This window comes from Dendrobates tinctorius, unplaced genomic scaffold (genome assembly GCF_039654945.1).
Source record: "Dendrobates tinctorius isolate UK_male_01 unplaced genomic scaffold, ASM3965494v1 ptg000073l, whole genome shotgun sequence".
NCBI classification, from domain to species: Eukaryota; Metazoa; Chordata; class Amphibia; order Anura; family Dendrobatidae; genus Dendrobates; species Dendrobates tinctorius.
Window position 1 is genome coordinate 27,827,993 of NW_027361741.1, and position 25,979 is coordinate 27,853,971.

The 25,979-nt window shown below is 44.0% G+C and overlaps 1 protein-coding gene across 2 annotated transcripts in view; it reads left to right on the plus strand.

Moving 5' to 3' along the window:
- The window catches only part of LRRC74B (leucine rich repeat containing 74B), a 97,202-nt gene that overhangs the window by 21,217 nt on the left and 50,006 nt on the right, over positions 1 to 25,979 (plus strand). For both annotated transcript variants that reach the window (XM_073582701.1, XM_073582700.1), the window contains exons 6-10: positions 12,943 to 13,052; positions 13,324 to 13,439; positions 14,473 to 14,551; positions 14,973 to 15,068; positions 20,699 to 20,815. In XM_073582701.1, the coding sequence (XP_073438802.1) occupies positions 12,943 to 13,052; positions 13,324 to 13,439; positions 14,473 to 14,551; positions 14,973 to 15,068; positions 20,699 to 20,815 (518 nt within the window). The remainder of the gene's footprint in view (positions 1 to 12,942; positions 13,053 to 13,323; positions 13,440 to 14,472; positions 14,552 to 14,972; positions 15,069 to 20,698; positions 20,816 to 25,979) is intronic.

Genomic DNA, 25,979 nt, shown 5'->3' on the forward strand with positions numbered 1-25,979 from the left:
ATAAAGAAACCGTCGGGGGAAAGCAGAACCATCATAAACTTAAAACCACTAAATCAATGGGTTCGGTACAAAAGATTCCGTATGGAGTCCCTGAAAACCGCCATCCCTCTAATAGACCAGAACGCTTCCATGTGCACTATAGATTTAAAGAGCGCGTATTATCACGTTCCTATCCATCCTCAATCTCAGAGGTTCCTACGCTTCGCTCTAAAAAAAGGAGGCAAATGCTACCACTTTCAGTTTCAGGCTCTTCCGTTCGGGTTGGCGTCAGCACCTCGAGTTTTTACGAAACTGGTCGCCGAAGTCGTAGCAGACTTAAGACAGAGAGGCATAATTATTGTGCCTTATTTAGACGACTTCCTGGTAATATCCCGTTCAGTGTCAGAGTTAAGAGAACAACTCATCTCAATAATTTTCAGCCTCGAGAGCCTAGGTTGGATCCTAAACAGAGAAAAATCAGACCTGCAGCCCAGTGCCCAGAAGAGATTCCTGGGAGTCATGTTAGACTCCAAAAGAAGAGTCTCATTCTTGCCGGAAGAGAAGAAGAAACCCATCATGGACAAGGTTCGTCAGTTTGGCCAGTACCAGGTTTCAGTAAGAACCGCAATGGAGATCTTGGGCACCCTATCTGCATGCATACCCTGCGTCATGTGGAACCAGGCTCACACAAGATTCCTACAGAGGGAGATCCTGACAAAATGGGACAGACGGCAGTCCTCGCTGGACAAGAAGTTCAGACCATCCCTGGCTTTGAGATCATCCCTGAGATGGTGGGTCAGCCACAGAAACATCAGCCAGGGGGTTCCTTGGATCCTGTCCCCATGCGTGACCATCACCACAGATGCCAGCAGAGGAGGATGAGGAGCCCACCTAGAGGGAAGATACTTTCAGGGAACATGGCCCAAGAACATCAGCTTACAGTCCTCAAATTACCGAGAACTACGAGCGGTTTGGGAAACGCTGAAAAGAAACAGTTCCAGCCTACGGAACCAACATATAAAGATCATGTCGGACACCGTTACCACAGTAGCCTTCCTACGCCACCAGTGGGGCCCAAGGCACAGGAAACTTCAGGATCTAGCAGCCCGCATCCTCACCTGGGCGGAGAACAACTCTCGCTCCCTGTCAGCAGTACACCTAGAAGGCTCCCAAAACAATATAGCTGACTATCTGAGCAGGCAGGAAGTCCGGGCCACCGAGTGGGAGCTAAAGGAGGAGATCTTCAGAGATTTGTTCCATCGCTGGGGGACACCCCAACTGGACCTCTTCGCGACAAGGAAAAATGAAAAGTTAAAGAGGTTCTACTCCCTCAATCCGGCGGACCATCCAGAAGAAGTCGACGCCCTGAACCAGAGTTGGAGAGGGGGAATCCTATACGGTTTTCCACCGATCGCCATAATACCGAGGGTTCTCAGGAAGATCCAGGAGGAGAGAGCTCGGGTGATGCTAGTTGTACCCTTTTGGCCAAAGCGGAGTTGGTTTCCCCTCCTCAAAAAGATGGCTCAGAGGGGGCCACTCCATCTACCAACAACGTCAGACTTGCTTTCTCAAGGCCCAGTGCTACACCCAAACCCAGGAAGCCTACAACTGGCAGCATGGATCCTGAGAGGGACATCCTAAGGTCCAATGGCCTCTCGGACCAAGTGATCTCCACATTGCAGGCCAGCCGTAAACCTATTACAAGAGCAATATATTGTAAGATCTGGAAGAGATTCTGCTCGGAAAGTGGTAGTGCCCCCTTAGATTTGTCTCGGCCAAATATCCCTCAGATCCTGGACTTCCTACAGGCAGGGTTTGATAAGGGCCTGACCCCGAGCACACTCAAAGTCCAGATAGCGGCCTTAAGTACCTTTCTCTCTATCCTCCCATCCATGGATAGCACGATTTACAAAAGCCACCCAGAGATTAAGACCCAGATTGAGGAAAACTGTCCCCCCGTGGGACCTAAAGCTGGTACTCAACGCGCTGTGTAGGCCCCCTTATGAGCCAATTTCAGAGATAGACATTTCAAAGCTCACACAAAAAAACGCATTTTTGGTAGCTATCACCTCAGCCAAACGTTTAGGTGAGATACAGGCCCTCTCAGTTCAAAATCCCTACATTCAGATCTTCGAGGACCACATAATGCTCAAACTAGACCCAAGGTTTCTCCCTAAGGTAGTGTGTCCGCAGAATCTAAACCAGGAGATAATCCTACCCTCATCCTGTCCAGCCCCAAAGAATGATAAAGAAAAGCTGTTTCATTCACTGGATGTTAGACGTACGGTCACCCGCTACCTAGAAGTCACCCGGGATTGGCGACAGGACACAAAACTATTCATCCAGTACGGCGGTAAAAATAGAGGTAAAAGCGCAGCTACACATACCCTGGCAAGGTGGATAACAGCAGTAATTTCCTCGGCATACGAGGCCGAAGGCTTGCCCGTACCTGAAGGGCTTAGAGCCCATTCCGCCAGGGCGATAGCAACTTCATGGGCAGAGAGGGCAGGGGCCTCAGAAGAACAGATATGCAGGGTCGCCACCTGGTCTACACCGAACACTTTCTGTAGACACTATAAATTGGACACTCTAACAGCTAGCCAGTCGACCTTCGGTCGTAAAGTGCTACAAGCAGTAGTCCCACCCTAAGCGAATTCCTACTTTGGTATTCCCCATGGTGCTGTCAGGATAGGACGTCCTGGAAAACGGAGATTAGACCTACCGGTAATATTATTTCCAGGAGTCCATCTTGACAGCACTGGTAGTTCCCTCCCTATGATTTGTATTGGTATCATTATGCTTGTACTAAATCTAAATACATTTTAACTGCATCCATACTGGTGTAGTACTTGGAAAAATCACTGGAGGGTGGTGTGGGAGGGGACCTTTTAACCTCTCGTGCATTTCCTGTCCCTGTAAGGATGAAAGGACAACCCCATGGTGCTGTCAGGATGGACTCCTGGAAATAATATTACCGGTAGGTCTAATCTCCATTTTCTTCACTGCTCAGTGGTATAAAATTCTGTCACACCTGTGGTGTCAATATGATACCTGCAACCTTCGAAGAATTCATTGAGAGATGTAGTTTGTAAAATGGAGTTACTGTTTTTTCACCTCAGTGGCTCTTCCAGTGGGTCATGGCCAGAGGTGGATTAAGGGTATGTGCACATGTCGCAGAAAATTTCTGCACAAAAACCTGAATCCCTTACCAGAAACCGCACCTATTTTTCCGCGGCGTTTTTTGCGCGTTTTTTTGCGCGGTTTTGATGCGGTTTTGATGCGTTTTTTACCGCAGCGGTTTCTAAAAGCATGGGAGAAGCCTAAACCGCGGGAAAAAACGCAAAATTAATGTGCATGCTGCGTTTTTTACCGCAATGCGGTTTTTTCGTGGTAAAAAACGCATCAATGTGCACACAAAGTGCAAAATGCATAGAAATGACTGTGCAGCTTATTTTTAGCGGTTTTATAGTGAAAACCGCGGTAAAAACCGCTAAAAAACCGCTGTGTGAACACAGCCTAAGGGTAGCCAGGGCCCTGGGCTGTTCAGACTCTGTGGGCCCCCCGGTCATGTGACGGAGTCATGTGACGGGGTCGGGAAGTCACTAGTTTTCATGACGCATACTGTACGTCAAGGAGCGGGAAGGGGTTAAATACTGAGGCACGTCACGTCACTTGTCTTATCTATTGCATTTTTTCTAGGCTGTATTGTGCATAAATATGTGACTCTTCAGATTTTGTATTAGTCTAGCCTGATGAAGAGACCTGAGTAGTCTCGAAAGCTTGCAATGTGTTACCATCTTTTCAGTTAGCCATTAAAAGGTATCAACTACTGAGGACTCTCAATCCTGAATATTTTTGTACACCTCATAGTAACTTATGTGTGAGGCACAGGTGACAAGACCCGCCATCTCGTGCCCATCTTACTAGAGGTGCCCACTGCCCACATATAACAAAGTTGATGGAAACAGACGACTTTTATAAAGTCCGGCTCACATTGTAGTGCCCACCTGAGCCTCCTGGTGCAGAACATATCATGATCCACTCACATGGCCGACATCCCCGAGTCCAAGGTGATCCCGCTGTCGGAGGAGGACACGGTGATGGATCTGAAGCATTCCCTGAAGTGCCTCCATGGTTCCGTCACAATCTCCTCCCGAAATTACCTAATTTACTGTCAGCTTCCAGCACGTCACTTCCGAAGGAACGTCATATGCGAGTTTTCAAGTGCTCCTCGGAGCTCCGCCATGTACTCCTGTGTCCGCGGGAAAAGTCAGCTCCCGGTCGGGGCAGTGGCGCAGACTCTAAAAATCTGGAACGGTTGGGAGGTATGAATGCTCCCCATCATACACCTTGTACATGCATGGCTCCGCACACCTCATACACACACAGTTCAGCTTTGTATGCCTTATACACACACGGCTGCACTCAGTACACACATGGCTCTGCTCTGTAAACCTCGTACACGCATGGCTCCGCTCCTTACACCTCGCACACGAGAGGCTCCGCTCCATACACCTCGCACACACGGCTCCACTCAGTACACACATGGCTGTGCTCCGTAAACCTCGTACACATGCGGCTCTGCTCCATATACCTTGTACACACGCAGCCACGCTCTGTAAATCTTGTACACATGCGGATTTGCTCCATACACCTCGTACACACGCCGCTTCGCTCCGCTCTGTAAACACACGGCTCAGCTCCGTACACTTTGTACACACACGGCTCCCTCCGTGTTTTCTCTGCCCAAAGGTATTAAATTCTGTGAGTCACATGGGGTATCAACATACTCACTGCACCCCTATATGAATTCTTTGGGGGGGGTTTAGTTTGTAAAATGGGGTCACTTATGGAAGGGTTCTGCTGTTCTAGCACCTCAGGGGCCCTGCCAATGTGACATGGCACCTTCAAACCATTCCACTAAAATCTGAACTCAAATATGGTGCTTCTTTCCTTCTGAGCGTTGCACTGTGCCTCAAAAGTACAAAAGTAGTTTTTGATCACATATGGGTTATTGGCATACTCAGGAGAAATTGCAAAACAAATTGTATCGTTAATTTTCTCCTATTATTCTATTTGAAAATTAAAAACTTGGGGCCAAAGCAACATTTTATTGGAAAAAATGGTTGCTTATTATTGACTCAGCCCAATTTTATACAATTCTGTGAATTATTTGAGAATTCAAAAGACTCACTACACCCCTAGATGATTTCCTCAAGAAGTGTAATTTCCAAAATGGGGTAACTTGAGGGGGTTTCTGCTCGTTTTGGCATGTCAGGGGCTCTTCAAATGTGACAAACCATCCGAAATCTATTCCAGACAAAATTGCGCTCCAGAATCCAATTGGCGCTCCTTCCCTTCCAGACCCAACCATGTGCCCAAACAGTTTTCCACCAAGGAATATCATTGTATTTTCTTCTGTTACCCTTGTGAAAATGAAAAATTTGTGGCTGAAGAATCATTTTTGCAGAAAAAAATGTTTTTAATTTTCACGTCTCAATGTTATAAAATTATATGAAGCATTTGTAGGTTCAAGGTGCTTACCACACGTCTAGAAAAGTTCCTGTAGGGATGTAGTTTCCAAAATGGGGTCACTTGTTGGGAGTTTCCACCATTTAGGCACATCACGGGCTCTGAAAATGCAACATGGCGTCTGCTATCTATTCCACTGAATTTTGCACTCCAAAAGTCAATGGAGCTCCTTCCCTTCCAAGCTCTGTTATGCACCCAGAACAAATTGCACAAGAAATGATATAATCCATTTTCTCTTGTTACTTTTGTGAAAATTTATTTTTTCATTTTCATGTCTCAATGTTATAAAATTCTGTGAAGCCCTGTGGGCTAAAGGTGCTCACCATATCATTAAATAAATTTCTTGAGGGGTGTAGTGTCCAAAATGGGGTCATTTTGCATTCCAAAAGTCTAATGGCGCTCCTTACATTCCAATCCCTGCTGTGCGCCAACACAGTAGTTTTCCATCACATATAGGGCATTGGTATACTCAGAAGAAATTGCACAACAAACTTTGGAATTTTCTCCTGTTCACCTGGTGGAAATTTTGGGACTAAATGAACATTTTTGTGGTAAAAAATAAAGTTTTAATTTTGTTTCCCACATTGCTTTAATTCTTGTTATCACGTTGGTGGATCCTGGACCCACTGCACCACAGGTTGGGCGTAACTAAACAGCTACCTGTTTTTCACTGGAACCTCTGATGATGAGGTCAGGCTTGAGCTGCAGGTAGCCACCAGGCACCACTACAGGGCAGTATCTGGAACTGTAGCCGCTCACCCCAAGGGTCAGGGATGTTGGTTCTGGTTCGGAGTCCCAGGCATGACTGAATACTGATGTAGTTGCAGACAGTGTGGCTTCTGTATACATGACAGGATGGCCACTGGTATGGGTTCAGGGTGTGCAACTTCTGAATACAAGACAGAACAACCACGACAGGATGGTCACTGGTACAGGATCAGGCTATGTGGCTTCCGGATGCAAGACAAGACCAGACAAGGCAGTTTCAGGTTCGGAACTAGGTACTGGCAGGACAGGTACAGGAACAAGTTCAGACAGGATGGTACAGGATAAGGCATGGCAAATTCAAGGACCTAACAACAAGGAAGCTGTCAGGAACACCACACTGAACGTGCTCACTGAGCCAGTGCGCGTGTCCTGATTAAAGCGAACTGTGCTCAAAGATACCTGTGGAGCGGGCAGCAGCCGAGTAGATGCGTACTTCAGAACAGCAGGACCTGAAGCATGTGACTGCTAGGGGTGTGGCCTAAACTCCAGAGAGCTAGGAGCTGCAAGAGAACTCCTAGCAGGGTAACTGCGAGACAAAGTTACCAAGGGGCATAGACAGGGAGGATAGTCAGGACGTAGCCAATGAGTTATACACAGAGATAGCTGCAAGGTACAAGAGGGGCGAGCAGAGAGTAGTCAGATCACAGGCAATGAGTCATACACAGAGAGGGTTGCGCAGTACAGAATCAACAGGCGAACTCACAACGGGAAACAGAACCAGGTCAGAACCATATAAACAAGCTATAACAACGAACAGGCACACAGAGGTCAGCACACTCGGCCAAAGGCAGGGATTGGAGCTTCCCAGGGGTTTAACTCCTTTCTGCCATTAGACGTACTATCCCGTCCATGTGCCCTGGGACTTAATTCCCAGGGACGGGATAGTACGTCTAATGCGATCAGCGGCGCCCACGCGATTATCACAGCTGACACCCGGCACAATGTGTCAGGGGCGGTCACGGACCGCCCCCGACACGTTAACCCCTTGTACACCGCGATCAAACACGATCGCGGTGTACCGGGGGTTAAAGGGAAGCATCGGCAGGGAGGGGGATCCCTCCGTGCTTCCCTGAGCCCCCCACGGCAGCGCAATGTGCAGCGCTGCTGCGGGGGACTCCTTCCCTACAGGCCCCCGGATCCAAGATGGCGACGGGGGCCTTCGGAGGCCTGTAGGGAGCTGACTTCCTCACTGCCTGCAAAGCGCAGGCATGAGGAAGTCTGCAGAACTGCCTGTGACAGATTGCTGATCTGTCACAGTGATCTGTGATGTGACAGATCAGCGATCTGTCACAGGACAGTGATGTCCCACCTGGGACTATGTAATAAAGTAAAAAAAAAAAAAGTGTAAAAATAATTTAAAAAAAATCGCTAAATAAATTAGTATAAAAAAAAAATATTCCCCAATAAATTCATTTTTTGAAAATAAAAAAAAACAATAAAAGTACACATATTTGGTATCGCCGTGTCCGTAGCGAGCCGCCCTATAAAACTGTCCCACTAGTTAACCCCTTTAGTGAACCCCTTAAAAAATAAAAATAAAAAACGAAGCAAAAAATAATGATTTATTATCATACCACCGAACAAAAAGTGCAATAACGCGCGATCAAAAAGACGCATATAAATATCCATGGTACCGCTGAAAATGTCTTCTTGTCCCGCAAAAAACGAACCGCCACACAGCGTCATCCGCAAAAAATAAAAAAGTTATAGCTCGCAGAATAAAGAGATGCAAAAATAATTATTTTTTATATAAAATTGTTTTCATTGCAAAAAACCGACAAAACATAAAAAAACGACCTAAATGAGGTATCGCTGTAACCGTACCGACCCGAAGAATAAAACTGCTTTATCAATTTTACCGCATGTGGATCGGTGTAAACGCACCCCCCCAAAAGAAATTCATGAAACGCTGGTTTTTGTTCATTCTGCGTCACAAAAATCGGAATAAAAAGCGATCAAAAAATGTCACGTGCCCGAAAATGATACTAATAAAAATGTCAACTCGTCCCGCAAAGAATAAGACCTCACATGACTCGGTGGGTCAAAATACGGAAAAATTATAGCTCTCAATATATGGTGATGCAAAAACTATTTTTACAATAAAAAGCGTTTTAGCGTGCGACAGCCGCCAAACATAAAAACCGCCATAAATAGTAAATTAAACCCCCCGTTATCACCCCCTTAGTTAGGGAAAAATAATAAAACTGAAAGAAAATGTATTTATTTCCATTTTCCCATTAGGGTTAGGGCTAGGGTTAGGGCTAGGGGTGTGTTGGGGTTAGGGTTGGAGTTATAATTGGGGGGTTTCCACTGTTTGGGCACATCAGGGGCTCTCCAAATGCAACATGGCGTCTGATCTCAATTCCAGCCAATTCTGCGTTGAAAAAGTCAAATGGTGCTCCTTCCCTTCCAAGCTCTGCCATGCGCCCAAACAGTGTTTTACCCCCACATATAGGGTATCAGCATACTCAGGACAAATTGGACAGCAACTTTTGGGGTCCAATTTCTCCTGTTACCCTTAGGAAAATAAAAAATTGGGGGCAAAAATATCATTTTTGTGGAAAAAAATGATTTTTTTTATTTTCACGCCAGGGCGTTATAAACTTCTGTGAAGCACTTGGGGGTTCAAAGTACTCACCACACATCTAGATAAGTTCCGTGAGGGGTCTAGTTTCCAAAATGGGGTCACTTGTGGGGAGTTTCAATAGTTTAGGTACATCAGGGGCTCTCCAAACGCACATGACACCCGCAGACCAATCCATCAAAGTCTGCTTTCCAAAACGTCACTACTTCCCTTCCGAGCTCCGACATGTGCCCATACAGTAGTTTTCTCCCACATATGAGGTATCAGCATACTCAGGACAAATTGGACAACAACTTTTGGGGTCCCATTTCTCCTGCTACCCTTGGGAAAATAAAAAAATTGGAGACTAATTGATCATGTTTGTGGAAAAAATACGATTTTTTTATTTTCATGCCTGGGCATTATAAACTTCTGTGAAGCCCTTGGGGGTTCAAAGTGCTCACCACACATCTAGATAAGTTCCTTAGGGGGTCTAGTTTCCAAAATGGGGTCATTTGTGGGGGGTTTCCACTATTTAGGTACAATAGGGGCTCTTCAAAGGCAACATGACACCCGCAGACCATTCGATCAAAGTCTGCATTCCAAAACATCACTACTTCCCTTCCGAGCCCCGACGTGTGCCCATACAGTAGTTTTCTCCCACATATGGGATGTCAGCGTACTCAGGACAAATTGGACAACTTTTGGGGTCCAATTTCTCCTTGTACCCTTGGGAAAATGAAAAAATTGGTGACTAAAAGATCATGTTTGTGGAAAAAATACGATTTTTTTTATTTTCACGCCCGGTCGTTATAAACTTCTGTGAAGCACCGGGGGGTTCAAAGTGCTCACCACACATCTAGATAAGTTCCTTAGGGGGTCTAGTTTCCAAAATGGGGTCACTTGTTGGGGGTTTCCACTGTTTAGGTACATCAGGGGCTCTCCAAAAGCAACATGACACCCGCAGACCATTCCATCAAATTCTGCATTCCAAAACGTCACTACTTCCCTTCCGAGCCCTGACGTGTGCCCATACAGTAGTTTTCTCCCACATATGAGGTATCAGCGTACTCAGGACAAATTGGACAGCAACTTTTGGTGTCCAATTTCTCCTTGTACCCTTGGGAAAATGAAAAAATTGGTGACTAAAAGATCATGTTTGTGGAAAAAATACGATTTTTTTATTTTCATGCCTGGGCGTTACAAACTTCTGTGAAGTACTGGGGGGTTCAAAGTGCTCACCACAATCTAGATAAGTTCCTTGGGGGGTCTAGTTTCCAAAATGGTGTCATTTGTGGGGGGTTTCTACTGTTTTGGTACATCAGGGGCTTTCCAAACGCGACATGGTGTCCGATCTCAATTCCAGCCAAAAACGTCAAATGGCGCTGCTTCCCTTCCGAGCTCTGCCATGCGCCCAAATAGTGGTTTACCCCCACATGTGGGGTATCAGCGCACTCAGGACAAATTGCACAATATCTTTTAGGGTCCTGTTACCCTTGGAAAAATAAGAATTGAGGGTGAAAAGATCATTTTTGTGGAAAAAATATGATTTTTTAATTGTACGGCTGTATGTTATAAACTTCTGTGAAGCCCTTGGGGGTTCAAAGTTCTCACCACACATCTAGATAAGTTCCTTGGGGGTCTAGTTTCCAAAATGGTGTCATTTGTGGGGGGTTTCCACTGTTTTGGTACATCAGGGGTTTTCCAATCGCGACATGGTGTCTGATCTCAATTCCAGCCAAAAACGTTATATGGCGCTGCTTCCCTTCCGAGCTCTGCCATTTATACCCACTTATGGGGTGTCAGCGTACTCAGGACAAATTGCTCAATAACTTTTAGGGTCCTGTTACCCTTGGAAAAATTAAAATTGGGGGTGAAAAGATCATTTTTGTGGAAAAAATATGATTTTTTAATTGTACCGCTGTACGTTATAAACTTCTGTGAAGCCCTTGTGGGTTCAAAGTTCTCACCACATATCTAGATAAGTTCCTTGGGGGGTCTAGTTTCCAAAATGGGGTCACTTGGGGGGGTTTCCACTGTTTAGGTACATCAGGGGCTCTCCAAACGCGACATGGCGTCCGATCTGAATTCCAGCCAATTTTGCATTGAAAAAGTCAAACGGCGCTCCTTTCCTGCTGAGGTCTGCCATGCGCCGAAACAGTGCCTCCCCCCCACATATCAGGTATCAGCATACTCAGGACAAATTGCACAATAACTTTTGCAGTCCAATTTCTCCTGTTACCCTTGGTAAAATAAAAAAAATTGAACCTGAAGTATTTTTTTTAGTGAAAAAAAGTTAAATGTTCATTTTTTTTTTTTAAATATTCAAAAAATTCCTGTGACGCACCTAAAGGGTTAATAAACTTCTTGAATGTGGTTTTGAGCACCTTAAGGGGTGCAGTTTTTAGAATGGTGTCACTTTTGGGTATTTTCTATCATATAGATCCCTCAAAGTGGCTTCAAATGTGATGTGGTCCGTAAAAATAAAATGGTGTTGCAAAAATGAGAAATCGCTGGTCAATTTTTAACCCTTATAACTTCCTAACAAAAAAAAATTTTGGTTCCAAAATTGTGCTGATGTAAAGTAAACATGTGGAAAATGTTACTTACAATTTTTTTGTGTGCCCTATCTCTGTGATTTAAGGGCATAAAAATTCAAAGTTGGAAAATTGCGAAATTTTCAAAATTTTCACCAAATTTCTGTTTTTTTCACAAATAAACGCAAATTTTACCACTAGCATGAAGTACAATATGTCACGAGAAAACATTGTCAGAATCACCGGGATCCATGGAAGCGTTTCAGAGTTATTACCTCATAAAGGGACAGTGGTCAGAATTGTAAAAATTGGCCTGGTCATTAACGTGCAAACCACCCTTGGGGCTTAAGGGGTTAAGAAGCTCTCCCAGAACCAAAACGAGGCCACAATCATTAACCCCAGGTGTGCAGGTCAAAACCTGCACTGAGCTCCAGACATTAACCCCTGACATGCAGCTCAAAAACCTGCACTGGGATCATGACAGAAGCAAGTACAAACTGACAATGTACTAAAGTTGCTCAGGCACCTTCTAACAGGTGGAGGTGCCTTAAGTACTAAGTGCTTCCCAGCTATTAGCTTGGGACACTTCACGTGCATGTGCTGTCTCTTTAAGAGTTATGGAGTGTGTGCAGGAGACATACGTGGTGAGCACAGGCCCTGATACATGGGGCCAGAGCAAAGTAAGCAACTGGGTGGCTGGTAGCGATGAGTATAACTGCATCCCTGCTGGGAAGGACAGGATGCATGCCGAGACGCCTGTGTTAGATCTGTGAAGTACCTGAAGGGTTAATGAACTTCTTGAATGTGGTTTTTTATAAATGATGTAACTTTTGGGTAGTTTCTGTCATATACGCCCCTCAAAGTCACTTCAAATGTGATGTGGTCCCTGAAAAAATTGGTTTTGTTAGAAAAACGAGAAATTACAGATTAACTTTTAACCCTTCTAAGTTCCTAACAATAAAAAAAGTTTTGCTTCAAAAATGATGATGATGTAAAGTAGACAGGTGGTAAATGTTATTTATTAACTAGTCTGTGTGACTATCTGATTTAAGGGCATGAAAAATAAAAGTTTGTAAATTGTTACATTTTTGCCAAAAATCCAATATTTTCACAGATAAATGCAAAAAAAAATCAGCCTACATGTATCCCCAACATAAAGTACAACATGTCACGAAAAAAACAATCTCAGAATCACTGGGATATGTTGAAGCGTTTCAGCGTTATTACCTCATAAAGTGACGCTGTTCAGAATTGTAAAATTTGGGCTGGTCAGGAAGGTGAAAACAGGCTTCGGGGTGAAGGGGTTAATGTCAGTGGGGGCTCCGATATTCACTTATTTAGTACTTACAGTAGTAGAATAGTGTAATTTGCCTTTTTTAAATTGGCAAAGCCACTATCTTTTATAAATATACAAAAAAATCAAAATGGGAAAAATCTTCCTCTATAATGTGGGTGATCTTGTGCATATTTTTTTTTATTTTCAGATTATGAAATATATGGTTCTGTAGACAGAAACCTAAAATAGAAAAATCCTGTATGTAAAGCAATATCATTTTCCTTTAGGTGAAATTTTAGGAGCAGCCATTGCTGAAAACACAGGAATGCTGGAATTAAATCTGAGCTGGAACCATTTTCGAAAAAAAGGAGCTGTAGCCATTGCTAAGGGATTAGGGGTAGGTATTTTTTATTATTATTATTATTATTATTATTATAATAGTAATTCTCTGCTTGGAGGTCGGTAATGGCATTTGTGAAATAAATCATTATTCACATTATCTCATAGAGTGTAATGTTAAAATAAATTGCAAGTGCAATATGTTTCTGACATTCTCCTGACTGTAAACAGGGCTCACTAGATACTAGTGGCTCAGTAACGTTTGTCGGGGGGATTCTTTGCTTTCGATATATATGCTGTTACAAATACTATTGTCGTTTATCTTGTAGGCCAATATTTTTCTAAGAGTGCTAGATCTATCATACAACGGGTTTGGAAATGAGGGAGCAGCCGCACTAGGAGATGCTCTGAAGGTTAATAATGTATTAGAAGAAGTAAACATAAGGTAACGGCTTGTCTGTGAAGTAATGGAAATATCAGGTAGTTACATTTAATATCTGGTTGCTGTAAACCATGGATACTGTTATGGCGGTGTAGCAAGGAAGGTAGCTTTCCACAGAGGGCAACGTGTCCACGGCACATCTCATCCATTAAAAGCAGTGCAAACTGAAAGCATCACTTGCAATTTATCAGATAATGATTTTAACATTTTTATGTCATATATTTTATTTTTGTATATAATGTATTTTATGTAACAATATGGAATATATATTTTTATGTATTTATAAATCTTGAAATCTATAAGCTCAGATCTATAGTTTTGTGCTAATAAATAGGGGGGATTGAATTTTTACACAGCAAAATTTCCTTTTAATAGACATTATTTGTAACAACTGTAACTGCCTTTTGAAATGGAATCTGACAGTAGGATCATCCCTCCCAAGCTGTTTATATGGGTATGCAGGTTATAGAAAGTTGAATAAAATGATACCTTGATATCTGCGATCTGATGACTTATTGCAGAGAAATCCATATGCTTCTCATATGTTTCTACTGTGCAAATGAGCTGTTAAGATCTATGGGCCAGACATAGATCTCCTAGAGAATTTGCCCCCAAAGCTTATTTTAAATAATAGGGGGGAGTTAGCAGTGTGAGACATGTAGATCAGGAGAGCAGACTGTTACTCATTACATGGCTGACACTGGTAACTCCCCCTTTGTTTTAAAATAAGCCCTGAAGTCAGATTCTCCTGGAAATCTAGGCCCCGCCCATAGATCTTAACAGCTCATTTACTTATTAAGGGAGACATGGATTTCTCTGGAATTAGACATCAGATTGCAGACATTAAAGTATAATTTTGTTCAACATTCTATGACCTACATGCCCACATAGGAGAATTGATCCTACTGACACATTCTCTTTAATCCATGTTCATTTTTGGAAGTTTTTTCATTACATTGTTTTTGTGCATTTTTCATTTGAAGGAGGCATGATAAAATAGTTGTAATAAAAACATTTTGTGTGCTTTCTTTGTAAGCAATAATCGAGTTGCCCTACAAGGAGCAGTACGTTTTGCATTGAGCCTTAAAGAAAACAAAACTCTAAGAGTGTTAAAGGTAAGTAATATATATAGAGAAATACTTTAGGAATAATTTTACTAAATGTGCATTGGACATGTTTAAATCCAACATAATGTAGATCTACAGCTGCCAAGCGATTAGTATCTGGATTACATAACGGTACGTAATGGGAGTTTGCCCTGGTGGAGTATTCTGTATTGCAAGCATTGTGTCGCAGTCTTTGAGACCATGGGTCTAATATAATGCATTTTTATTGGAGGCTATGTCATGATGTAGCAACAGTCTATATTATTGTGTAGTGAGAGATATCACGTAGCCTTATGTCTCATACAGGTTTTGGAATCCATATTCCATAAATATATTGCACTTTCATACATAATTTTTCATGTTTACTTTATATGTTGCTATTGTTTTATTATAATTTATTGTTGTTGTTTTTTTTTCTATATTTTTTTAGATGGCCAGAAATCCAATACAGAGCGATGGATGCTTTGCCGTTTTAAAGTCAATTCAAGCAAACTCTGAGTCGTCTATAGAGTCACTCGATTTTTCTGTAAGCAGAATATACAAATAATCATTATCAATTTAAAAGAGGATTTCATTTTTTTAATTTGTTCATAAAACAAGACATAGTGGATGCTAGGAGGAATACATTTTTCTTTTATCATTCTTTTTACATTAGTTCTTAAATTATGCACAATACCTTTAGGATAAAGTATTTTATGACATTACTACAAGATATATCACTTGATATCTGCACATTTAAAGGAGGTTGTTGTCACGTCGCCGTCAGACTCGGGGCCTGCTGTCCCGGCCTCGGCCACTAGGAGGCGCCGTACTGTCACATCGCAGTCTGACTCGGGGCCTTCTGTTCCTGCCTCGGCCACTGGGAGGCACCGTGGTTCACCCCCGAGTGATGGTGGCGACAGCGAAGGGGCTCCTGCGCAGGCATCTGGTGGATGCAGGCTCCGCTCCTCTGTCAGTCATGAAGGGGTTGGTGCATCACCATCTGGCCTGGTCCTGGGGGCGGTCCTGATAACATCATCAGTTCGGGAACCTGTGAGGGATGACCTGATCCCTCAAATACCTTGGGACTGGTCTTGCAAGCCGCCAGATATATTCTTGGTTCCCCTATGTGCTATGGTGTGATTTGCTATTGTTTGACTCTGACCTCAGCCTGGATTTCTGGCCCCTCTACTGCCTGACAATTTTGTACCTCTGCTACTCTCCTGGTTTGTGACCTTGGCCTGGATATTCGACTCTGCTACTGCCTGCCGTTTTTGTACCTTTGCCACTTTCCCATTTTGTGACCTTGGCCTCGACTGTCTACTCTGCCACTGTCTGCCGATTCGGTACCTCCGCTGCTCTCCCAATTTCTGTCTACGTTTTTGGTTCCCTGCCTTTTTCCCTTGGCGCCCGTCCTGCTCTGGTCCACTGCTCCTCTAGACAGCCACCCCCTGTATAGGGGTTAAGGGTCTTGGGGTTTCTCGGGGTGCTGTCCCTATTGCAGCCCAGATTCTCGGACGGACGTCACATTTGTCTCCTTTAAAAAAATCTTGATCCTTGGGTGCAGTTTGTTTTAAAAAAAATAACCAGAAAAGATCCTTCATTCACCCTCCCTTGTTTACCGCTGAGTCTGCCATTTTTCCAAATGTCCGGTATTGGCTACGGTGTTGACATCACGACAGTCAAATGGTGAGCTCAACTGCACTGCCAGTCTAAACGGAACACCCTGCTCAAAGCCACTGAGCGCATTAATTGGCTGCCTTGCTTTCGACATGGTGCGAGTGGTAAACCCAATACTGAACACTAGAGGCAGTTGCCGAAACTCAGTGCTGGACCTGGGGAGAGAGAGTAAAACACTGTGTTTAGGGTTTTTTATTTAAATAACATTTATAACAAGTTATGCCTGGGGACAAACATTTTCTGAACTGTGACAACCCCTTTTTAAGTTTTGAGCGCTTTTAAGATAATTTTTAAACCAGACCAACAACTTCACATACAGTCATGGCTGAAAGTGTTGGCATCCTTGAAATATTCCAGAAAATGAAGTATTTCTCCCAGAAAATTATTGCAATTACACGTCTTGTTATGACCATGTTTACTTCCTTTGTGTGTATTGGAACAGCACAAAAAACTGAGAAACAAAAGGCAAATTCGACATAATTTCACAAAAAAATTAAAAATGGTCCAGAAACAATTGTTGGCACCCTCAATTTAATATTTAGTTGCAGACCCTTTGAAATAAAAAACTGCAGTCAGTCACTTCCTAAAACCATCAACAAGCTTCTTACACCTCTCAACTTTGATTTTTGACCCACTCTTCTTTTGCAAACTGCTCCAGGTCTAATATTTGAAGGGTGAATTCTCCCAACACCAATTTTAACCCCTAAATGACCGCCAAAACACCTTTTAATGGCGGTAGTTAAGTGTACTTAAACCACAAAAAAAAAAATGTATAACGCCCCCAGAGTTGGATTTTCTCCAGGGTCTTGGCTGCCGGGGGTAGCCAAGACCCCAGAGAATATGATTCAGGTCAGTTTTTACCGGCCCCGCTTTTGTGATCGCCATTATTAACCGTATAACGGCGTCCGGAAAAAAAGTTGCGATTTTGCTTTCACTTTCTCTCTCCTCTGATGTGACCGCAGGGGCTCTGCAAATGCAATATGACACCCGCATAACATCCCATAAAGTCTGCATTCCAAAATGACGCTCCTTCCGTTACGAGTTCTCCCATGGGCCCAGGCAGTAGTTTACTCCAATATATGGGGTATCAGCGTACTCAGGACAAATTGCACAACAACTTTGGTCTAATTTTCCCTGTTACCCTTGCAAAAATAAAAATTTGGGGGCGAAAAGATCATTTTTGTGGAAAAAAATGATTTTTTATTTCCACGGTTCTACGTTATAAACTTCTGTGAAGCACTTGGAGGTTCAAAGAGCTCACCACACATCTAGATAAGCACCTTCGGGGGTCTAGTTTCCAAAATGTGGACACTTGGGGGGGTTTCCACTGTTTAGGCACATCAGAGGCTCTGCAAACGCAACATGACACCCGCAGAACAATCCATCAAAGTCTGCATTCCAAAATGACGCTCCTTCCCTTCCAAGTGCTCCCATGCACCCAAACAGTGGTTCCCCCCCACATATGGTATCAGAGTACTCAGGACAAATTGCACAACAACTTTTGTGGTCTAATTTCTCCTGTTACCCTTGGGAAAATAAAAATTAGCGGGCTAAAAAATCATTTTTGAGGAAAAAAAATGATTTTTTTATTCTCACTGCTCTGCGTTATAAACTTCTGTCTAGTTTCCAAAGTGGTGGGTTTTCACTGTTTAGGCACATCAGGGGCTCTCCAAATGCCACACGGCGTCCAATCTCAATTCTAGCCAATTCTGCATTGAAAAAGTCAAACGGCCCTCCTTCTCTTGCAAGCTCTGCCGTGCGCCCAAACAGTAGTTTATCCCCATATATGGGGTATGGGCGTACTCAGGACAAATTGCACAATAACTTTTGGGGTCTAATTTTCCCTGTTACCCTTGTAAAAATATAAATTTGGGGGCGAAAATATCATTTTTGTGGAAAAAAATGATTTTTTATTTCCACAGTTCTACATTATAAACTTCTGTGAAGCACTTGGAGGTTCAAAGTGCTCACCACACATCTAGATAAGTTCCTTAAGGGGTCTAGTTTCCAAAATGTGGTCATTTGTTGGGGCTTTCCACTGTTTAGGCACATCAGAGGCTCTCCAAACGCAACATGGCGTCCAATCTCAATTCCAGCCAATTTTGCGTTGAAAAATTCAAACAGCCCTCCTTCCCTTGCAAGCTCTGCCGTGCGCCCAAAAAGTGGTTTACCCCCACATATGGGGTATCGCCATATTCAGGAGAAATTGCACAAACAACTTTGTGGTTCATTTTCTCTTTTAGCACTTTTGAAAATACAGATCCGGACTCATTGCTGGCCACTTCAGAACTCTCCAGCGCTTTGTTTCCAGGTGCTTCTTGAAGAAAGTTTGGGGTCATTGTCCTCCTGGAAGACCCATGACCTAGGCAGTAAACCAGCTTTCTGACACTGGGCTCTACATTGCAAACCAAAATCCTTTTGTAATTTTCAGATTTTATGACACCTTGCACACAGTCAAGCGACCCAATGTCAAAGGCAGCAAAGCAACCCGAAAGAATCTTTAAACCTCCATCATATTTGACTGTAGATACTGTGTTCTTCTCATTCTAGGCATCATTACATTTTCGGTAAACAGTAGAATGATGTGCTTTCCAATAAGCTCTATTTTGGTCTAATCTGTTCACAAGACGCTTTCCCTGAAGGATTTTGGCTTACTCGCATACATTTTGGCAAACTGCAGTCTAGCTTTTTTATGTCTTTGTTTGTCAGCAGTGGGGTCTTCCTGGGTCTCCTGCCATAGTATTTCATTTCATTCAAATGTCGACGAATAGTTTGCGCTGACACTGATGCACCCTGAGCCTGCAGGACAGCTTGAATTTCTTTGGAACGTGACTGGGGCTGCTTATCCACCATCCGGACTATACTCCATTGCAACCTTTCAACAATTTTTTTCCAGTACCATGGGTTGTAACCTTCTTGATTATGGTGCAAATGGGTAACAAAGGAACATCAAGATCTATGGAGATGGACATGTAACCTTGAGATTGTTGATATTGTTCCACAATTTTGGTTCTCAAGTCCTCAGATAGTTCTTTTCTCCTCTTTCTGTTCTCCATGCTTAGTGTGGCATACACAGACACACAATGCAAAGACTGAGTCAAGTTCTCCCCTTTTTATCTAGTTTCAGGTGTGATTTTCATATTGCCCACATCTGTTACTTGCTACAGTTGAGTTTGAACAAATTTTGGAAAGGAGCCAAAAATTGAATCCGGTCCATTTTGGGAGTTTTGTGTGAAATGATGTCCAATTTGCCTTTTTTCTTAGTTTTTTTTGTGTTGTTCCAATGCACACAAATAAACTAAACATGTATGTAACAAAAGAAATGTAAATGCAATAATTTTCTGGGAGAAATACTTCCTTTTTCTGGAACAATTTCAAGGGTGCCAACACTTTCGGCCATGGCGATATAGCAAATTGCACATTTACTGACCTGACATGTGCCAAGGGTGTTTTTTTTTTAATAAGTATGTGATGCTGTTATTGGTACTATAGGAACCTATGGCTGATGACACTGTATATGACTAAAGTTTGTCAGATCCTGACAGAGTGCCATATACACACTGCCAAGACTCCCTTCTATGGGACTGTGAGGCTATGTGCCCACGTTAGCGTTTTTAAAGGCTCAGAAAACTGATCCCCTTTCCAGAAAACGCGCGTCTTTTTTCCGCACGTTTCTTGCGCGTTTTTTGCCCAAAAGACGCGCGTTTTTGACGCGTTTTTTGATGCGTTTTTTGACGCGCGTTTTTTGGGAACATTGGGGAAGGTTAAGGCCCTGTCCACACGGTGCGGTTTCTACTGCGGATCCGCAGTGGATTTGCCGCTGCGGATCTGCAGCAGAACTGCAGGTGATGTACAGTACCATTGTAGCCTATGAAAAAAAAAAACGCTGTGCACACGCTGCGGATTTTTCCGCGCGGTTTTTGTGCGGTAAAAAAAAAGCAGCATGTCACTTCTTTTGTGCGGTTTTGCCGCAGTTTTCCACCTGCTCCGTTCTACAAATCCGCAGGTGGAAAACCGCACAAAAACCGCAGTAAAACCGCAAAAAAAGGGAAGAAATCCGCAGGAAAAATGCAGAACATTTGACCTGCAGATTTCGTAAAATCCGCGCAGAAAAATTCGCGGGAGAATCCTCACCGTGTGCACATAGCCTAAGAATGCTCAGCAATGCGGAAATTAATGAGCATGATGCGTTTTTAGCCGCTAAGCGATTCCTGAGCGTTTAAAAACGCATGCATTGGCATAAAAAGCCAAAAACCCATGCAAATGAATTTGAAGCTTATTTTAAGCGTTTCTGCAGCGTCTGCGCAGGCACAAACGCTGCGGAAACGCTTAAAAAAACGCAACGTGGGCACACAGCCTTAAGAAGGAAGAAAGATTGAGACGCTTTGTGCATTATATCATTAGTGATATTGCATCCTTTTTTCAGCTGCATTAAATCAGGCATTTATTGATTTGTGTAATGTATGTTATTTTTGTATTTATTTTTTAACATTTTAGGATATCGTTGTAAATAAACAGTTTGATGATCTGTATGCTGTAGTGAAGACAAATATGCCAAATTTATCTATCAAGCTTGGTGGAAATTCTGACATGTTTAAGAGAACTACTGTTAAGGTAAGATCAGAAACAGGGTTTAGTTATTAGTAAGATATTTAATGTACTTTAAGTAAATTAATCAACTATTTACAAAGTAATTTATTGAATCTGCACAGTATTATATTGCAACAAATAAAGATTTTTTGGTATTTGGTACTCATCGTAAAATCTATTTCTCGCAGCCTTCATTGGGGACACAGGAACCGTGGATTAAATATGCTGCTGTAGGTAACTACTTGTGGCAAGGTTTGCTTCGCCATCCCAAAGCACTCGGTTATGGTACCACTGAGTGTGTGTAAGCGATCTGGGGGTTTGTGATCAACCCCTATTTAGGCGACAAGAGTTTTGATGGTGCAGGCAATACACTTTTGGTAGGTATAATTCTTTATAATACAGAGGCCTTCGTATACGTAACGCACAGCATTTCAATGGTATTGATATTATACATGAGTGTCGAAGTACTTCTCAACCTATCTAGCTCTGGCCTTCAATTCCTTTATACTCTACTAAAGGTGTACCTTCATGTCCCCTCCAGGTCAGATTAGAAACGCCTATCTTCCAGCACCTGCTAACATGGCGCCTTTTGTAGCCCACTCCTCCTAGCTTCCTTGGTGAATTACACCTCCCACAGCTCTGTTATGCTACAGCTGTACTCACTGCATGTGAAAATGAACTTTCTTATCACTCTTTCATTCTCTGCAGTATTATAGATGTTGCTGGTAGAAACTTATTCTTGAACTTGCTATCTCTAATTCGTCTGGACTAAACACACTCTCCAACTTATGTCATTTTCCTTATCAGCAATGCTTCTTACTCCTTCAGTAACTCCTCTCCAGTTCTCTTCTAACTAACAGGAACTAGGTTCCCATGTGCCCATCTAACATCTCCCACCAGTGGCTGGCCTCTAATAGTTAACGCTGTCCTCAGGCTAGCTAAATGTTGGAACACAGAATATATAAGACCACGTTAAAAGAGGTCTAAGCAATACATTCAAACTAATTTTTTTTCAGAAGGGATGCCCACTGCCAACAGCTCTTCCACTCCTTTACACAGCCACCTGGAGGCTGGCACTACAAATATATCTTAGAAAAAATTTAGAACTGGGGAAAAAAGTTTTTTATTCTGTGCTGCCAAGTAAAGTAAGTTTGGTTCCAAATAAACAAACTTCTTCATCAGGTGGTTTGTCGTAAGGAAGAAGTTTGTTTTACTTTGAAACACGTCAACAATAACCCGCTTTCCTTTACCCTGGTTCCTTCAACTTTCTCTAGAATTATTGTTAGTACACTTGGCAGCACACAAAAAACCCTTTTCCCAATTCTTTATTTGTTGACTATATGCAGGTATTCAGCAGCCTCATCCAGCTCATTTTCTGTTGTGGTTAACAACCTGACCAGGTGAGCAATTCCCTGTATACTATTGTTCTGGTCACATGGATAAGACACTATTGTGCTTTTGTGCCTGTGTTTTCTCCAGCTCTTCTACATTATTAGAAAAAAATCTGACTCCTCCCCTCCAGGCTACACCTGGGCAGCTGACACCCAGTTATTTAATTAGCACAAAAACAGTAGGAGGCACAAAACCAAGCCCCCCCCCACCAATGAAGGTGAAAAGAATGAGATTTTACAGTGAGTACCTGTTACCGCTGCAGTGCCCGCTGCTGTGCCTGCTGCCACTGCCGCAGGTAGTGGTTCCTCTTGCTTCTTACCTAGGTCTCAGCTCGCTGTTCCTGCACGGTCCCGCTGCGCCTCCTCTCTGCTTCTGGCCTCTCGTTCCTCCCCGCGTCTGCGCATGCGCCAGGTCCCTAAAGGGCAGCCGCACCTCTTTCCAGCATTACTATGTCCTCGGATGCCTTCGCTCTGTGAAACTCAGTAGCCAATCCGGGTTAGTCAGGGGCTATTTCTGGACACCTCCTCTATGGGGAGGTGCCTGGCTATTCAGTCCATAACCGCTCTATAACTCAGCCTGCGCTTGCTACCTCGTGCATCTGCGTCATTACAGTTTTCCTGCGCACCCTTGCGTTGCCCTGCTTGCTACAGCACTCTCGTTCCTTAGTGTCCCTCGAGCCCACTTTATCCCCTTACTCTCTCCACAGCTACCTCCTGTTGCAGCCGTCCTGTGGTCCACTCCTGATGTCCACTTCCGGAGTCCCTCCTGAACCCGCCTGCGCCAGGAGATCCGTGTCTCCGGCTCCTGTTCTCTTGAAGCCTCCGTCCTCCCGTGGCCCCACTCAGTCTCGCTCCCAATTCTCTGCTTGAGCCGCCCCTCTTGGTATCGGCTGCCGTGGTTCTGCGACGTCTGGGCTCGCTCCTGACGATCCCTGTATAGGGGTCGGCTTCCACTAGGTCCGCTCGCCCAGCAGTTCCATGGTCCAGAGGATCCATTCTTGCGCTCGCTTCTTGCAGTGTCACAGAATAACCAGGCCATGGATCCCGCCGATACCGTATTCTTTGCCCAGGAGGAGCTGGGTCACTTGCACGAGAATCAAAAGCGCTTCATGACATTCATGCAAACCATGGACTCCCGTCTAACCTTGTTACAGGCCTCTGTTACGGTTGATGCCACTCTGGTCTCCAGCAGGAGCTCACTCAGCAACGTGACACACAGGTTTGCATGCTGAATTATCTGGCCTCAGTTGATGTCCGCCTGTATAACCCGCAGACCGCTGCGGCAGCCCCCGTTCAAACAGCTTACCGTGACCTTAGCTCAACTTCCCAGTCCCATCCACCACCACGTTTTTGTAAGCCACCTAGGTACAGAGGGGATCCCAAACTCTGCAGGGGGTTTTTGAATCAGTGCCGTCTCTCTGTAAAAAGCATATACAGAATGGGAGGAATAGGGCTAAGCAACAGCACATGTGAAGAAGACTTGGGTATACTAATAGATCACAGACTGAATATGAGTCAACAGTGTGATGCAGCAGCAAAAAAGGCAAATGCAATTCTAGGATGTATTAACAGAAGCATACAGTCTAGATCACGTGAAGTCATTATTTCCCTCTACTCCTCTTTGGTCAGACCTCATCTGGAATATTGTGTCCAGTTTTGGGCACCACATTTTAAAAAAGACATCAACAAACTGGAGCAAGTTCAGAAAAGAGCAACCAGAATGGTGACCGGTCTGCAAACCCTGTCTTATGAGGAAAGGTTGCAGGATTTGGGATTGTTTAGTTTGCAAAAGAGAAGACTGAGAGGAGACTGAATAGCTGTCTACAAATATCTAAAGGGCTGTCACATTGTAGAAGGATCAACTTTATTCTCATTTGCACAAAGAAAGACTAGAAGCAATGGGATGAAACTGAATGGGAGGAGACACAGATTAGATATTAGAAAAAACTTTTTGACAGAGTGATCAATGAGTAGAACAAGCTGCCACGAGAAGTGGTGAGTTCTCCTTCAATGGAAGTCTTCAAACAGAGGCTGGACAGACATCTGTCTGGGATGATTTAGCGAATCCTGCTTTGAGCAGGGGGTTGGACCAGATGGCCTAGGACGTCCCTTCCAACTCTACGATTCTATGATTCCACTTTGAGCTCCTCCCTCAGCAATACCCCACCGATTGAGCCAAAGTAGCTTTTGTAGTATCCCATCTAGAGGGGGAGGCTTTGACTTGGGTTAATCCCCTATGGGAACGTGATGATCCCATAGTCTTCCAGTTGGTGGTATTCCTAGATACCTTCCGTAGGGTCTTTGACGAACTCGTACGGTTGGCATCTGCGACTGAGTCCCTGTTCAATCTCAATCTGGGTTCCCTGTCGGTGGGTCAGTACGCCATCCATTTTCGGACCCTAGCCTCATAGTTAGGGTGGAATAATGAGGCCATGCCTAGTTGGTGCTTTTTGGCGTGGAATGTCGGCCCGGATAAAGGATGAGCTTGCAGGACGTGATACCCCAAGCTCCTTGGAGGAGTTAATCTCTTTGGCTACACGCATTGTCAAGCGTTTCCAGGAACGGTCCCGCGAGGTGGCCAGAGAGCCCGGGAGACTCCTCTACCTAGGACAGGTAGGAGAGGCCTTCCTAGGTGTCTCTGATCCTTCTCCCCTGACACTGTCTGTCTTACTGATCTTAGAGCACTATGTTTGATTGCTTCGGTAGACGGGAGACCCCTGCAAAAGGCTGTTACCTTGGTGACCGAAGAGATTGAATTACAGATTGAAGTGCTACATCGTGAACAGATCGCTTTATAAGTCTTGCCGCACCTCTCACATGCTCTGTTGCTTGGCCTACCTTGGCTGATGCTCCACAAGCCTACCCTCAACTGGCGCTCAGGAGATGTTCTCTGCTGGGGATTTACTTGTCTGGATCGGTGTCTGCAATCCGTGCGTCCAGTTTACGCTCCTTAGCCTACTGTCATTCCCGCAGGATTACTTCAACCGTATTGGACCTATGTGGATGTCTTTAATAAGAAGGAGGCTGAGAGTCTTCCTCCGCATCGACCCTACGACTGCCCGATTGAGCTTGTCCCCGGATCCACACCACCTAGGGGTATGATTTACCTGCTGTCTCCTGCGGAGACTCAGGCCATGTCAGAATATATCCGGGAGAACTTGGCCAGAGGATTCATTTGAAAGTCTTCATCCCATGCAGGAGCAGGATTTTTCTTTGTGAAGAAAAAAGACGGCTCTCTTCGGCCTTGTACTGACTACAGGGGTCTGAATGACATCACAGTCAAGAATCGATACCCCCTGCCTCTAATCCCAGAGCTCTTTGATCGACTGAGGGGGGCTCGAATTTTCACTAAACTTGACCTCCGAGGCATCTACAACTTGCTCCGAATCCGCTCCGGGGATGAGTGGAAGACTGCCTTTAACACCCAAGACGGTCACTATGAATACCTAGTCATGCCGTTCGGCCTCTGCAACGCTCCTGCTGTGTTTCAAGAATTTGTCAATGACATTTTCCACAATCTCCTGTACTCTTGTGTTGTGGTGTATCTGGATGACATCCTTGTCTTTTCTCCGGACCTCTCTACCCACACAAGAAGTGTTCGTCTAGTCTTGCAGCGTCTGAGGGAGAATCAACTGTATGCCAAGCTCGAGAAATGCCTCTTTGAATTAACTTCTCTACCCTTCCTGGGTTATATTATCTCGGACTCCGGTCTAAAGATGGATCCTGAGAAGGTGTCTGCCATCCTCGACTGGCCTCGACCCTGCGGACTAAGAGCTATTCAAAGATTTCTCAGATTC